Source organism: Dipodomys ordii, unplaced genomic scaffold (genome assembly GCF_000151885.1).
Source record: "Dipodomys ordii isolate 6190 unplaced genomic scaffold, Dord_2.0 Scaffold97, whole genome shotgun sequence".
Classification (NCBI taxonomy): domain Eukaryota; kingdom Metazoa; phylum Chordata; class Mammalia; order Rodentia; family Heteromyidae; genus Dipodomys; species Dipodomys ordii.
The window spans coordinates 7,900,170-7,917,979 of NW_012267313.1; the positions used below are offsets into that span (position 1 = coordinate 7,900,170).

The window sequence follows — 17,810 nt, forward strand, 5'->3', positions numbered from 1 at the left end:
GCATTGGACCAACTACAGAGAAGAGATGATTGATTTTCCTCTTTGGATTGATGTTCAAAAAAGAACCACTGTCACTCATCTGGAAAGGCTGTTCCTGATTGTTCCTCTTTCTAGCAGTATAAACAAGGCCTTGAACCAGACCAAACTCTTGGTACAGACAAACGTTTGCTCAGGCACATGTTCATATAGATATATAAAGACTTGTCTCCTGCCTCTACTTCCCAACCTGCTGCTGCTCCTAAATTCTCATTTTGCATTCTTCAAGAGCCACAATCTCTAGTCTGTTTTATCTCCACCTCAAATCTCCAACCCATCACCAGTCAGTCTACTTTGATCATCTTTTGCTAGCTTACCCTCCACTTTCTGCTGGGTGCTTCTTCAGTCTGAACACCTGCAGGACAGGGCTCAGTCTTTCAGATTTTGTTTTCCCCCTTGGTAAAACAGAAGTCAGAATACTTGTCTACTTATCTCTCAGTGATATTGTGAGAAACAAATGTCCTAATATCAGTGAATATAGTCTGAAACTATACAGAGCTATAAAAAAATTGTATACTTTATCAGTATAGCTTACTTCTCAAAAGAAAGCAACAACAAAATGATACAAAGAATCTAGCTAGAAAAGAAACTCCAGTTGCCTAGGGCCAGAGATTTAGAACTTGGTACAGGTGATAAATGTGGCCTGTGAATTTTATACATGGCTCTCTTAGTTTTCTCAAGCATGAGAACAGAGAAGTGGTGGAAAGAATTTCTAAGGTATTTTCTACATCATAATTCTGTAATTCTTTGAAAGTCCATTTAAAAATTACATATCTTTCATTTGTGGAATGAAATGTTTTGTGAACTCTGCAAAGCTTTGGACAGTTCCTGTACATTACTGTCATTTCAGCCAGAATTTTTGAGTTATTAAGACAAAATTATTCTTTGAACTGTGAAAGCAAGTTAACTTGAACTTATATTTTCCTGAAGGAAATTCAGCAAGAATGGTCTGTGAGTGCAAACATGAATCCCTATGTGTACGTGCGGGTGAAGTGGAAGAGCACGTGTGGAGAGCTAAACCACTCATAGTTGATAACATTCATGTTATATTTTGTCAGTGATAATATGATTGTACAATGATGATATTCAAGTAGTATTTTTTCTTTAATGTCTCAAGATAGGTATTTGATAATCATTTACTCGTTATTTCAAATGTTGCTCAAACAAAAGTAAATGTCAAGATAGGTTCTCTCAAGTTGAATGTAACATTATTTTGTTTCATATTATTACTTTGTAATGTGTTCTTTAAGTCAGTCCAACCACTGAAACATTCCTCTTAGTTTAAGCTAAAAACTTCTAGAAGTCAGTTATCCAAAGTTAAAATTGAAATGTGATCATCATGTTATGAAAAAACAATCTAATTACTTATCACTGCAGATAATTTAGAAGAAGTTGCTTACTGTGCCATAGATTGTGAACCCAGTCTAAACTCCTGGGACTTGTCCTTATTGACTGAGTGCTGTGGAAGAAGAAAAAACAAGTAGTAAGTCAAAACTGAGAGAAGACAACAGTCAGTATTCACATGCTGAAAACCCACCAACTTTCTGAATGAGCAGAGAACATGCCTTAAACGTGCTCTGAACAAGAATGTCTATGCCTGTCTTGAAAGTGAATGTTTATGAGGATATTTGTTCCTATAGAAAGCTAAGGAAGTAGTTCTCTAACTAGTTGAATCCATATTTATAAAAGAAGTCAGCTTACAGATGTGTGGCAAAAAAGGTGGACTGCTTATAAACCTAAATTAATCTTCTACTATGATGTGGCATATATATTATTTTAAGCATTAAGATTACATTTCTATATAATCTTTCCTCTGTAATCTTTCCAGTATACTTTTTTATAGTGACTCACTCAACAATATGCACTATTCTGAACTGAAAACTCTGTCTCTTACAACATCCAGTATATTTTGTATTATTTATTTTCTGGAAGTACTGCATTTTTGAATTCAGGGTCTGGCTCTTGCCCGACCTACCATTTATGCAATATTCCCAATCTTTATTAATGACACCATGAGAAAACCAAACTACAAGCACTTCAGTGGTACTAAATCATGCTCCTGCTACAGTGGTTCTAGTGTTCTAGTGTTAGCCACATAGTTGCTAAATGCAGGTGCTCTACCACTTGAGCCACATCCCCACACCCCAAATTACACTCTTGAGGATTAATGCTTCCTCTAGTTTTAAAAGTATATTTAGGAAATACTGTTTAATATGACATATAGCATTTTATAAGTTAATCCAATGTTGCTGTAGCAGATATCTTTTAGAGATAATTAGGTGTTATGGAAAAAGATTTGCTATTCAAAAATAAAATATAAATGTGGTATAATAAAGTTTTGAATTATATACAAAAAGAGATGATTCAGATTCAGATCTACATTATTTAAATTAAAACGATCCAGATAACAAAATACCAAATGAAATGGAAGGGGAGTACAACCTTCTCTTTCAGTCTTGAATAACTATTGCTTTTTTTAAGGTTATCTCTACTGAAACTCATTTTCCCTTTTGAGATTTCTTCTGTTACAAAAAGATTCCTAAAAGATATTCTTTAGCAAGGTCTAGCTCTGAGTATTTTTAAACAAATATTACTTTGTTTATCATAAAGATTTCAAGAGGATATTATGCTTTCTGGACCATATTATGTGATTATTATTGTTACCTGTACAGATTTAAATCAAGCATTTATTTAAAAAGGAATTAAAGTGAGCGGTTTAAAAGCCAGTGTTGCAGTAAGTGACTCAAACAGCAAACAAAAAGACCAAAGACACCTTGATCAGACTCAGTTAAAATGTGTTAGGGAAAAAGTACATACATATGAAAAATTTCAAATTCAAGAACTAATTCCAATTGTAGAATAGTTAACCTAACCTTAAGCAATAGACCAACAAGTACAGAAAAACCATCAAAACCTGAATCAGAAAGCATCAACCAAGTAGAACAGCTTGTTTCTTTGCACACTCAAATATAGTAACCAAATTAAAAGTAAGATACTACTTGATTCTTTACAAGGTCTACGTACTATTTCTTGCCTATGGCAAGGCCGTAGCTTATCAAAAATAGATATTTGTATGAAACTTAGTAAAACTATTGGGCTTAAGAAAAGCAGTCATCATGCATCTCTGATCATAAATTTTCATCCACTTAAACCTATTCTAGAGGTTAAGATTGAGAAGTCAGACTGAAATAGTTATTCCTGTTCAACCAATGTTATAACACATCGCCATGTGTTAGCTCTTACCAGTCCTATTATGGCAGAGTCCTTCATTTGCAGTGGATGCTATGATTTCCTCTAAAAGTTTTCTTAAGTATGCTAAAGTTTATCCTTGCCATCTTTTCCACTGTTCTATTACATTATTGTAACAGGGATGCCCCATTCCTTTTCCTTAATGATACAAAGATGGTTTCACTTATGTTTAAATCCTATAAATCCTAAATTAGTACAGGATTCATAGTTCAAGTTTTTTTCTGACAATTATCTAAGGATAATTAGGACCAATTAGGACCAATACTTGACTTCTATACACCTTTACTCACTCATTTCTTGGTCTCAGCAGCAGCACGCCATATGGGTAGTGACTCATGGAGGCAGAAGGAGGGGGAAGAAGGAGGTGTCTCTGTGAGCTCTTTTGTTTTTACTTTTTCTTTAAGCAAAAAGCACCCAAGGCTGGAATGTGATCAGCCTATAAATACCCCCCCACCATCAACAAGACCAAGGAGCATGACTGCCCTTCTTTCCCTCCTTTTCACACACACCTCTCAGTTGTTTTGTGACTTCATTTCCTCTTCATGGATACCCTTGATTTGGAGAGGAGGGGATGAAGAGAGGAAGATGAGCAAAGGGGAGATGATGAATGAAAGGACTAGAAGTTAGAGACTCCTGCTTCCCAAACCCTCACTACTTTTTAGGAGTGATTTTCCACTTAGATGCAGTGAGACTTAACATGAAAGGAATGGTTAATGGAATGATTTAAAATGCCACACTGATAATGTGAAGTTTTACCAGCAAGTATAAACAACTTATAAGTGGTTTTTAAAAAGAGAAACAGGCCATGCAAACAAACTCACCCAAATTATTTCTATAAACTTGAATAAATGTAAAATCAAGTAAATGTTCAATCAATGTATGTTGTAGTTAGCATACCCACTTTAAATAAGGCAAATTTAAAATACAGTATTACTTTATTTTTACATGCTAATTATACACCTGCTGACATATCTGCCTCTTCTAAATAATGTCTGTCTATACTTTTTTGCTTTAAACTTCATTAGAATTTTAGAAAAAGTATGAGGAGAAATGCCAAACTAAATGTAGTAGGTTAAATTCTAATCTTGATTTTGGCATTAACTTACATGATTTTAGTAAATCACTTCACCTCTCTTGGGGTTTTTTACTTGAAAATGAAAAGAGAGGCTCAGAATCAAAGCACAAGCTATCATAGCACCATTCTCTTATTTTACAGATGAGGAAATGGAGGCCCAGAGTTACCAAGGACACAGAAGTCATCTCAAAGTTGTTACTGTTTTCCAAACTGATTTGACAGCAAAATTAGTTTTCAAAATGATGTTTTTCTGAAAGCTTCATAGATAAACATAAAATATAAAACCTGGATAAAACTAGGTTTGCATGGCCTGGCACCCTGAATCCTCAGCTCTGTTTCCTATTCTTATATAAAAGTTTGAAACTACTGGGCTACTCTCATTGCTATTCCTACTCATCAACAACCTGGAATTAAGACATGGCATGAATCTGAACTTTCAGGCTATGGAATACTCCTTGATCTTCAGCATCAGTCATTGTTGAATGAAACAGTGTTCGTGGCCTTGGGAAGAAATTATTGTATTAGCTGCAGATCTGTGCTATATCATCCTTACTGAGACAAGGGATAACACTGATCAAGATGCATTGCATTCATAAACTGCTTTGCAAAATGGCAACTCCTCTTACAACTACTTAAATAAAAAATCAATAGCAACAATAAGAATTTTTAGATTATATATTATAGAATACACAAAGTATGTTTTCTCTCTATATAGATATGATAATCAAATTCAAATTGGTACTGAACTCTTTAAGATACCTCCTATGGAGAATCTGTTATTTATTAGTTTTGTTTAAAACACTGGACTGATGGAAAGTAGGTTGATTATGAGAATATTGTTGTAGACCTCTGCTAGAAAAGGTTGAAGGTATTTCCAAAAAATATTTGTGACTGTGATGCAATATATATTGTATTCAGAAGGATATCACAGAGAATGCAGGATGGATATACTTTATTAAGAGAAAAAAATTAAATTTATTTTATACTAAAAAAAGAAAGAACTCATTTCCAGATTTTTAAAATAAAAGACAATCTCATGCTTATAATTAAAAAGAAAAAAAAGAAAGAAAACCACTGGACTAGACAAACTCTTTCCAGACTCCCGAAGTACACTATGTATATATGTATAGGTTTAGAGTTGATCTCTTGTTTTAGAATTTATTATTAATGATGTATTTGGATTTATTTGATACCAAGTCCTCTAATAAATCTCGGTACAGAAAGAAAAAAAATCCAGAATTGGAATGCTGATTCTATAAGTTTATTAAAACAGAGGGCATGCCATCTTGATTCATAATTTATAGCTTTAGATACTAACCATGTCAACTGAAAAAGGAAAAAATATATAAGGAACCCCACTCTTAAGAGAAAGCTCTATACTAAATGTTCTGCTGAGTGAGTAGAAACCCTGGTTCCTTAAAAGTGTGGAATCTAAAGAGAAAAAGATGGGTAGACATGGGATAGTCAGCTACATAGCTCAGTACAGCAGAAGGGGAAATGAGCCTTAATGTGGAGCCAGCCAGTTTTCAGGACTCATAGAGGAGGGAGCACCAAGCTAGACCTTAAAAGACAAACTGAGCTGGGTGCCAGTGGCTCACACCTGTAATCCTATTCACGAGGCTGAGATTTGAGGATCACGGTTCAAAGCCAGCCCAGGCAGAAAAGCCTGTGAGACTCTTATCTCCAATAAACCACTAGAAAACCGGAAGTGGAGCTTTGGCTCAAGTGGTAGAGCACTTGCCTTGAGCTGAAGAGCGCAGGGACAGCGCCCAAGCCCAGAGTTCAAGCCCCACGACCAACCAAAAAAAAAAAAAAGACAAACTGAAATTATCATGACTGAAAAGTATGAACATTGATACAATTTTAAAAAGCAATATGCAAAGGCTTGAGGAATGTGTCTTACAAGACAGTGCTCAAAGAGGTGGTTTGGAAGATAAGGAAAATTGGTCAAAATGTCTATTTGATCTTTGAGTGGTGGAATAGAGATAAAATTTATGAAACTTATACCTCATGGACAAGTAGAGAGTCAACTAAGATTTCTATGCTTTTAAGTCAGATGATCTGGTTTCTTTGTTAGGACAATACCTCTAGGAGGCAGGTAGAGAGTGCATCAAACACTGGAGAATGGAGACTTGATAGAGATAGTCACTGTTCTAGGAGTAGCTCTTATACAGAAATACTTTCCCAAGTTTGTTCTCAGGCATTCTTTAAGTACTGTCTTGTACACTTTGTCCTTTTCATTCTTCATGTAACTTTATTCCTATGTACCTAGGCAGCCTGTTTATGGTTGCAAAGTAAGACTCTGAACCCAGGTCTTTAAGTTTCTGTAAAATAACTTGGAAGTTGTTAGTTTAAAAAAAACTAATTTAAATACAATTGTTTTTCTGAAAACATACACTTTTTAAAAAATCAAAACTGACTTGCAAATCTCCCCTGAGCCTCATAGATGCATGCCTGCAGGAAAGCAGCAACTAGTTGAACATTTCAAGTTTCAAATGGAAGTTCTTTTTTTTTTCTTTTTTGGTAGTACTTCAGGGACTTATGCTTGTTAGGCAGACAGGCCTGGAATCAAGATCCTCTTGTCTCTGCATCCTGATTAGTTGGGAAGCTGGGATTATACCAATACACTCAGTTCAAAGTTTTGCTATATCTGATACAGAGATATTAAAATTTAAAACCAACGTTTCTTTCCTTTTATATGGATTCACTAGGATCACCAAATCCTAGTACCTCATAACCTTAGATTATTGCAACAGCCTGTACTGGTCTTATTTCCTTTAATATTGTTTTTTCCAGTCTTTAAAGCTTCTACAAACAGTTTTTGTATTGCTGTTGATTGCTATGGTTTAAATCTAATATATGGTTTGAAAGTTATATGCTAAAGACTTCTTTGCCAGGTGATGGGCATTTGGGAAGTGACGAATTAGGCTTTCAACTTCATTAATAGATTAATGGCATTGATAGATTCATAATCTGATGGCATTATTGGAAGTTGGTAGAAACTAGGTATTGGGGCCTACTTGGAGGGAGTAGGCCATGGGAGTTGTGCCCTTGAAGGGTAAGTGTTGTTCCTGGCCCCTCCTTCTCTGCTTCCTTGACTGCCAAGAGGTGACCTACCACCACCTCAGGTCTCAAAGGAACGAGGTGACCTTGGATTTAAACTCCTGGAACTGGGAACCAAAATAAATCCTTCTTCCTTGTAAATTGCTTCTTTCAGGCATTCCCCCCCCCCCAAGTGACAAAAATCTAATTAGTGATGCTGGGAAATGAACTGAAGGTCTTGCAAAGCTAATAAAAACACAAGTTCTATTGCTGAGCCACTACCTCCAGCCTTAGAATTAACTAACTTGTTATTGGTGACAGTGCTGGTGTTTAAACCTGGAGCCTCACAAATACTCACATGCTCTACCACTGAGCTACATCCCCTAGGCCTAGAATGCATTTTAACTCAGCTGTAAATATTTCAATGGTTCCCTACCACCCACAGTTAAAGTGAAGCTCCTTAATATGCCATAGAAGGGCAGTTGTAATTCTGTCCATTTGTTTAGGGTTAGTATTTTCTCTTTTCAACATTGAGCTCCAGTTATTATGAAATATTGGCCATGCCAGACTTCTGCACCTGTTGTTTGTAATGCTTCAAATGTAATCTTGAAAACCTAATTCATGTCCTTCTCATCAAATGGCATCCTATTTCTATTACTACCTTTTTGTTGGCCTTGTTTAGTTTTAGAACTTTTTGACTAAGTTTACTTTCACCCTTTAGATTATAAGGCAAAAAATATTTCGACTTGTTGACCATTATGTCAAGTGGGTACTACCAAGTGTGTCTGGCATTCAATATATATGTTAAACAAATAAATAAAAAAGAAAGATGCCAAAGCAAGGATGAGGATCACTGTGTGAGGTCTAGGAAAATGCCAATAGGTGGAAAGGAGCGAATCAAGCAAGACATAGTAGTTACAAGTGAAGAGATCTGCCACAGAGAAAAGATAATTTCTTTTGTTAATATCTAAAAACAGCTGCAGAGAGGGAAAAAAGTCACAGAAATACAGAGAAAGTAAGAATGAACATATGAGAGAATTCGTGTTAGACAGCATCTCCTCAAAGAAAGCAGGAGCCAAAATCAACTTGGAGGGAGAAGTCAGCAACTTCAGAAATGTGGACATTATTTTTTGGTTGGCTAGGGGTAAAGAATGAGAAATCTAATGCAAAGAAAAGACAAACAGGATTATGGACTCACAGAGGCAATAATCACAAACAATATAGAGCAGTCAATACTATAATGTGATTTTTTTTCTTGTATGAATACTGGGGCTTGAACTCAGGGCCTGGGCCTTTTTTGCTCAAGCATGGTGCTCTCCAACTGAGCCACACACAGCTCTATTTATGATTTATTTTTCTGGTTAATTGGAAATAAGAGTTTCATACCTGCTGAGACTGACAATAACCTCAAATCTTAACCTCCTAGGATTATAGGCATGAGTCACCAGCACTTGGTTATAGTATGATTTTTTTTAAGGTATGATTAAATACCAGGGTAAAAATGAGGAAGACAGATAAGTGGTTTCTACCAGGCCTGGTGAGACAAGTTACCCATTTCAAGGGCCATTTATAAATCTGACATCAAACTGCAAAGTAATGCTGCTTCTATGCATTTATATCCTAGTGGTCTACATGACCTGGCTTGGGAAGACTGGAACTGATTATAGATATCAAAGCAGGAACTGCCAGAATGCCATTCCATTTCCTACAATTCCTGGAAACTTATGAATTGTTTGGGTCATCCATTTCCCTTTTTGGGACTTAACTGTTCCCTAATCTCTCACTGATAGGGATTCTTCCATCAGGACTACCTACAATGACAGGGAAGCAGTAACGGGGAAAAAGAGAAACTCACTAAGTGCAAAAACATTACTGAGAAGACAGTAAGTCTGAAAAAGTCTTATTTAATTGAAGATCCAAAGGTCCTGGAACATGGAGAAAAACTGTCCAAAGACAGAAATGGGGGCTGGAGCTCACAGGACAGTACTATGGAGGACAACAAAGGTGCAAATGCAAAAGGAGAAGCAGCAGCAAAACTAGCCACCAGACCTTAAAGAATGCTAAGGCCTTCATGGGTCCCTTGCAGTAGGAAAGATTCTATGCATCTTTGGATAGGACCTTCATTGTTAGGACTGTCCATAGGAGGTGACTTGCATTGGTTCTGCTGCTTACATCCCTGGGGTCTCAGCTACTTTCTTTGTTGAAATGTTACCTCATTAGATAAGACTATAAGGTATTTTTCAAACATAAAATTATATTTATAAAAAGAATACTTTTTGTTAAAATATGTACTATAAATTATTGAAACAAGTAATGAGGAAGAAAAAAAAGGATTTGCTGCTTGAATTGCAATTCCCCTTAGAATATAATAAATAAGGACTTTAACTGTTAGACAATTTTTAACAATTTTAGACCTTGATACATGCTGTCAGTTTTTATTTAGTTCTCTTTAGATGAAAAATATTCCAAGTATTCCTGAAACTTTACAGCAAATCCAAACATAGCTCAATTACTTAATTTTTAACATAATAAGTCAGAGATATATCCTTGTAGTGTCTAAGGTAGAAAAATATAAGCAGCCATTACTCTTCAGCATTGGGTAGGAGATAGTACTTATGATTATATTTTCAATGAATTAGTGTATAGGAGTAATTTCTATATATTTGGAAAATGTGTTTAACCATACCTCAGATCATCCTTGTCTACAGCAAATTTGTTGTTTGATTGAACACATTGATGAAATCACATAATTCCTGTTGTGAAGACTAATTTAAATTCACTTTTGATACGAAAATGTAAAGGAAAATTTTCTGTTTAATGTGATTTTTAAAAATACATTAGCAAAAATCCTAAGTTGTCAGAAGACTAAGAAAAATCTACCATTGCTGAAAGCAATATATTGTCTACTGTTTTCTGAAATGTTAACATAATCATTAGTGTAAAATGTATGATATACATTTAGCTGGAAGAGGAACTATAATGGATTTATCTGATGCTTTTGGACTATCTGTTCATATTTTGGACTGTATGTAACTAGAGTGTTCACTCTGGCTTAGGAGCCAGCCCTTCTGAACTAAGTAGCCTTAGTCTCTACATAGCAAAGTAAGACTACTCTTAGCAAAATACTGAAAATAATTAAGTGTTCTTCTCAGGCAAAAATGTATTATAATGGATATTTTCATAATTAACTTGGAATAACAAAGCCAATAATTATTCCTTTAATGAGTTTTAGAAGACAAGCAAAACCATCACAGCAATTGCTCTACATATACAGAAATAATCTAACATTTTTGTGCATAATTATTACAATACATCTGGCAATTATATAAAAACACAGTTCCATCAATATGAAAACATGTGTAGAAGGTTTTCTGACAAGTGAAAAAAAAAACAGAGAAGAAGAAATAGAGAGTGCTCAGGGTCCATGCCTATAATCCTAGATCTGGAGGATGGCTATTTGAGGCCAGTCCTGGCTGAAAAGTCCAACAGAATCCATCTCCAAAATAAAATAGCAAAAAATAGCACTGGGGGTTTGGCTCAAGTGGCAGAATACCAGCTAAGCAAGCACAAGGCCCTGAGTTTATACTCCAGTAATGCCAAGAAAAAAAAAAGAAAAAGGAAACAGCATTCTAGTAGCTTGAAATGGTCTAAAATAGAATTTTCTGTGCCAGTAAGAGAAGATGCCCTATATTTATAAAAGAAGAAAGCATATCTATTCATATGTGAATTGAATATTCTCAGAAGGATATACAGAAACCTGTTAGAATGCACATGATTCTAAGCACAGAAAATTTACTTTTTATTTTACACTATTTTTCATTGGTTGAAAATTTAAAACTATGGCATATATTATTTTTAGAGCATGACAACTTAAAAATATTAAAAATTAAAACAAGGAACTTCAATTATATCTTTTCTCCCTTGAATGAATCTATGATTAGATTACTGGCTGCTGGGCCAGGTTCATGCCTGTAATCCTGGCTTCTTAAGAGACTGACATCTGAGGATTGCGGTTTGAAGCCAGCTTGGGGAGGAAAACCATGAGATTCTACCTTTAATTAACCACCAAAGAGCCAGAAGTGGAGCTGTGGCTCACGTGGTGGAACGCTAGCTTTGAGCAAAAAAGCTCAGGGATACTCCTCAGGCCCTGAGTTCAAGCCCGAGGAATGGCACACAAATAAGACAAAATGGAGGCCTTTTGAAAACAACAAAATGTCCAAACTGTAAACAAATAACGAAACTAAAGTTGTTAGCATTACTGTTTTTCAAAACTTCTAAGTTCCTTTTCTCCTCAACAGCACCAATATTCTATTTATTTAGGTGTAAATTTGTATTACATCTTGCTAAACATTTTTTAGAATAAGCTTGGCGGAAAAGATCCCCCTACATCCACATTCTGAGTAATTACTGACTTGTCTGTGGATTTAGACTACTGTGAAGAACACACCTCAAGCTTCACCTTTCTGCACTGGAAGAGCTTGCAACAAATGCAGCCATCAGTCACTAACATTTCATGAGTCAGATGAAATGCTGGAAGGTACCTGGCACACTTAGCAACTCTTCTTCCACTGGGAAGAACTTATAAGAGGAGGCAGCTGCCAAGCTATTAAAAGCTATCGTTTTACTTATTTTTTATACTTCGAACAGAAGTATATAAAGTATATTTTTCTTTTAAAAAGAAAAATAACAATGAACTCCCCCATTCTCTCTCTCTCTCTCTTTCTCATCCTTTAAAAGTATAGAGAATAAAGTTGAGTGAAATGGGTGTGTGCTTATAGTTCCAGTTACTAGTAAGGCAGAGCAGGATGATTACTTTAGCCCAGGAGTTGGTGGCCAGCCGAGGCAACATAGCAAGACCCATCTCAAATGCAAAAACAGGAGTATAAACAATACAGTTCTTAGTATGTCCATATGAAAAAAAGCATGAAAAGACAAACATAAACAGGGATATAAAAAGTTATTCTGACCCAATTTGGCTGTGTTTGTAACCACTTGTGCCATGGACTACATGAACAAAAACAAAGGGCACTGGCCTGAAAATATGGAGGCCATGCTCTAATTAATAGTGTCATTTTGAATGAATCTCTAATAGCTTCTTGGGTCTCAATTTCTCAATCTGTAAAATGAAGGAGGTGATGAGAATGATCAGGAATGATCCTTCCTTTCTTGGCACCAAGGCTCTGCTTCTAGGAACTTGGACCTCCCACAATCCTAGTCACTTATCAGACCACTTTTTATGTTCTCCTCCTCCTCCTCTTTTCTAAACATTCTATATACGTTAATAAAAATAGGATTCGTGTGTGAAATTAAACATCTGATAGAGTTTATGGCAGGTTTAAAAGGTAGGATCTTGATAAAATCAAGTCATATATATTTTGATAAAGGAACTAGACTTAAGAAATGAAACTAGCCAGGTGCTAGGGAAACTCAGTTTTACACTTCTCAAGAGTTAGCTGTTAGCTCCATAACTCTGAGTGTACCCAAAGCATTTTTAAAGATAGCCTTAATTTCCAGATTTCAGTTCTATCTTCCCATTTTCCCACCTACACTTACTTGTCTGAAAGGGGAATTGCTACCATATTTGCCAATTCTTTGTTGAGGAGCTATCTGCTGTACTCTAGGAGGTTTAGCAATGTTTATGACCTCTATACACTAGTTGCCAGTAGCATTCCCAATCTTACACCTAACAAAAATGTCTCCAGACATTTCTAAATGTCCCAAGGAAGGCTTCAGCATGACATTATATATATATATATATATACACACACATATTTGTAATTATCTATCTATCTATCTATCTATCTATCTATCTATCTATCTATCTATCTATCTATCTATCTATCTATCTATCTATCTATCTATCTACCTATCTGTCATTTCATAGTGAAGAAACAGCAAGACAATTCAGTCTAAGCAAGAGATAATGTCACATAATAAAACAAGTTTAGTAAAAGCAATATACATGATACTCTAGTATTTATTAAATGTTTCTACCAAGTACTACTCATATCAGAAAAATACTGACTGACAACTCTGTAGTACCTGATGGCATAGATTAAAATATACCACATTTTTTTTCTGTCTGGTAACACATCCACATTCATTCTAACTTGGAAATATTTTAGAATACTACTAAGTAAAAGTAAATGTTCTATCCAGAAAGATAAAACATCTTTTATCTGGAGATTTCAATACCTCTAGCATAAATGTGTATCTACCAAGTGGGCTAAAAATAGTATGACTATGACAGCCGAAGATGTAAATTAGAGTAGAAATAACATTACATTTAAAAGATACAAGCTACTTTGGGCCCTTGTCCCATTCTTACAATATTACTTGAAAGATTAACTTCTCTGAGCCTCCTCGGTTTCCTTATCTGGAAAATGACTATAATAACATTTGCCTTGTATATTTCATAATGTTGGTGGCAAGATCAAAAGAAAAAATATAATGTAAATAATGAAGGATTCTAAGCATGAAAAATAAAAGAAAAAGTCAAAATACATAGGCAGCACATACTCTTGAAAATATTTACCTTTTGAGAAGCTGAAGGTTTTTCCATTTTGGGCTTTTCCTTGGGAGTTAAAGGAGGTGATCGCTCCTTTATCTCTGGAGGCATTTCTCGATACAGTGCTAGAAGAAGGAATTAGTGTAATTAAGTTGAGGAACACTATTCTAAGGGAAACAAATGATAGAGGAAGGCAGATATAAAATTAAAGGGAAGTTGATATTGAATTTCTTGTATTTGTTACATACAGCAGATAGTTGTAATAATTGTTATGACAATTCGTAGTCTGACCCATTAGTTACCCTTGGAAAAATTTAATCAGCAGGATTTCAGAAATACAGAAGGTGTAATATCACTTACTGTGTGGTCATGTAGATGCTTATTTCTTTTTATCTCAATAGACACTTGCCAGGAACCTACTGTAAGTAAAGTTATCTACTAGGAAATGCCGGAAATGTGAAGATAATCCCTGCTCTCAGGGAGTTTACAATCTGGTCAGGAACAGATTATATTTTGTAATGTAAATAAGATGTGGCACTCTTTTGAGAGAGGACTAGAGACAAAATACTGTGTGGATGAAAAAGAGAATAAAAGAAGTGTACATGTGACAGACTCTGAAGACTAAGGAGGCTTCTTCCAGGCAGAGTATAGAGAAAAGCTAATTTGGAAAGATAAAATGAAATAAGTAATTCTTACACATATGAAAAAACAATTTTTCTTATTCATTTATGGCCTGGAAAACAGAATCCTGTTTTTTTATCTCCTGAGCAAATATTACGGAGTTAAAAAATTATTAGTTAAAAGATACTCTAAACTGAAATTCCTAAAATACATTTAATCAAAATTATATAAGTAATATAATGAGCTATATTTACTGGCTTTACATATGGGTTAGTATTATTAGCGGGTTTGTATCTTACATGAAAGGATGTTAGATGTGACTAAGGGAAACTGATTATGTTTGTCTTTCTAGTAGTTTAAGACAAAGAGAATAAGATCTTCATAACAAGAAAACAATCTTTTTTTAAAGGCTGTGGTTCTTAATTGAATAGCTGGTAGAGATTCTGCTCATATATACACATAATCTTACTTTTAGTCTTTGCAGATTTGGTTTCAGATTAAGATCAATGGAAATTCTTGCTACTATTTTCAGAATGCAACATACTTTTAAGAATCATTTTTCCTCTTATGTTAAAATTGGGTAGTTGAGTTTTTGTTAAACTTAGGTAACACTAGGGTAAAAAGAAAGTAAAACAACCTCCAACAAAGAAACTTCCAACAAAAACCTCCAATTATTATATCCTCAGATATAGTAAGATTTTCTCTATTTATTCTGCCATTCAATGCTTTTCCAGAGTGTTAATGAATGACAAAAGAAAATATGAATTATTCTGGGACACAAGAAATTATGTCATTTGGGCTGGGAAGGTGGCTCAGTGGCAGAGCGCTTGCCTTGCATGCCTGAGGCCCTGGGTTTGATTCCTCAGCACCACATAAGCAAAAAGAAAAAAGCCGGAAGTGGCACTGTGGCTCAAGTGGTAGAGTGCTAGCCTTGAGCTGAAGAGCTGAGGGACAGCGCCCAGGCCCAGAGTTCAGGCCCCACGACCGGACCCCCCCCCCAAAAAAAAAGAAATTATGTCATTTGCAGGATGGTCACTACTTAAGACAAAGAATTAATTCTGTATTGCAATCTTTGCAAATATTCCAGAAGCGTGGCTTTAGCTATTAGGAAAAGTTCCCCTCTTGGTCTGTTAGGTAGTTCCCATGTCTTACTGCAGTTCTCTACTACCTTTAGCAAATCTCTTCCCCTTAAAAGGACTAAATAGGCCCCAAATTACTTCTCTCTTTCACACTTACTCAATTCTTAATTTTCTCTGTACCACTATTTTAGTTATTTTTCTCATAAATAGTGAGTGATATAACACTATACTAGACTAGAGGAATAGTTATGTTTAAAATTAAACTACCTAATGAAGAAAAATTAAAGTACAATGGAAGGATGAAACTTTAGGGGAAGATTTTCAGGTAGACATTTAAAGTCATCTCTCAAAAACTCATCACTTTTAACTTCCTGATTGTCAAAATATCCAAATTCTCTGCCCTACTTTCAGTGGCAGTTCTCATTCAGTTTCAACAGCTGCGATTAAGCAAGAGTAGCTGGAGTTTCTAAATGAAGAACTGCCAAACTATACATATATATGTAGTTGTATGTATATATACATATATATATATATATATATATATACACACACACATATACTTTCATAGTTATATGTATTCTAGGTATGTCTATTACTGTAGGTATTATAGCCTATCACTCCTTGAAAGCATTACTGATTTTTCTTACTTGGCAATATAAAAAGACTGTCTCCCAGCAAGAAGGTACTTTAACTTTAGTTTGTATAAATTATGTTTTGGCTTATCAGCATTGAAAGGTTACAGATATTTGATCTACAGTGAGTTGCTGGATGAGATTACAAGCTTTATCTCCTGACCTTAGTGTTGCACTTTTTCTAACACATCATCAAGTTAACTGGTGATAGGATACACATTTTCTGAGGAAGCATTGTACTACTCCCTTTTCATCACAATCTTAAATTATTCTTTTCATTTTCAGGCTCTCTGCATTAATTGTATTTTCACCTTTCAAAGTCTAGTAATGAATGCCTAGCTTTCAGAAATTCATATTTGGAATTTCTTTGTTAGTTTTTTTTCCCTGAAAAAAGTGACTACTTAATGTATGTGAAAATGCAACAATCTGCTTTTGTTTTAGCAGATAAATTGCTAGGATTAAGGTATACAAAATGAAAGACTGGGAGTTAGGGAGCCAGAAATTCTTAAGATGCTGGTCAATGGCGTCACTGTGACATGAGAAGAGCTGACAAAACTGTGTGCAGCAGGTAGGAGGGTCAAGCTGGAGAAAACAGATAGCTTGAGGGGCAGATCCCCTGGGATGACACTATTCCAATCTCAGAATGGAGCTGCTTTCATGCACACGAATGCCTTGCCTTTTTACTTTTTTTTTTTTTGCCTTTTAACTTTTTGTATGATGAGAAGTGTAACATATACTGGTAAACATATGCAAAGATTATAAAGACAGTATATTAAAGGGTAGAAAACAATAAAAATCTTTGACTATTAGTTACACCATATTAGTAAACGAGGAAGGGGGCATAAAACTTACTTTCACTAGCCACATGATTAGCTGGAAAATAACCATCCTGTCCCTTTCCTACGCTGCCATACCACCAGTCTTCATTATCTTTGAAAAACACTCGGATAATGTCTCCTCGATGGATGGTTAGTTCATCTGATCGGCTGGCTGTGTAGTCATAAAGAGCCACTACCTAAGAGAGATAAGACCACCACAGCTTTATCACAACTATGCCACAGAGAAACCCCCAACACTCACTTCCTCTTGCAGAAGAGCAGCTGAAACCAAAGCAGTACTGAGGCTGTCTCAAGGTTTGCTAATGGGATGAGGGGTGGTGGGAACACAGCAGGAGAAGCAAGATAAAAGACTGTGGGATTGAGAAATGGTTGTGAACATTTAACATACTAAGATTAGCTTCAAAATAGCAGATGCTAATTTTTTTTAAGTAAAGCAAATAATAACAAGCTACTACTACATCACTCACCTTTTTTTTGTAATGTGTTTTATACTACACTTTAAAACCCATTCTCTGTGCTAAACAGATGAATCTAAAAGAAAATTCTTCAAGTTAATAGTTTTATAAAAAAGAAAAAAACTGAATGGAACAACCCGATTATATAACTCCATTGTGATCACCATTTGATTTATCATTAATATCTTTTCTTGTGATTAATTTCTTTAGAAAAACGTGTTTTAGTACTTTATACCACCAATATACATCTCTGAACTACCTTTAAAAGTATCCT

General features: G+C 35.2%; 1 protein-coding gene across 6 annotated transcripts in view; it reads right to left on the reverse strand.

Annotated features, from left to right (window-relative positions):
- The window catches only part of Ahi1 (Abelson helper integration site 1), a 130,309-nt gene that overhangs the window by 8,811 nt on the left and 103,688 nt on the right, over positions 1-17,810 (reverse strand). For 5 of the 6 annotated variants that reach the window (XM_013026898.1, XM_013026897.1, XM_013026896.1 and 2 more), the window contains 3 exons: positions 17,095-17,257; positions 13,938-14,035; positions 1,437-1,495 (listed from right to left, as the gene is read on the reverse strand). In XM_013026898.1, coding sequence (XP_012882352.1) covers positions 1,437-1,495; positions 13,938-14,035; positions 17,095-17,257 — 320 coding nt within the window. Of the gene's footprint in view, positions 1-1,436; positions 1,496-3,794; positions 3,837-13,937; positions 14,036-17,094; positions 17,258-17,810 lie in introns of all 6 variants that reach the window. The other variant, XR_001175466.1, reaches the window with a different exon arrangement.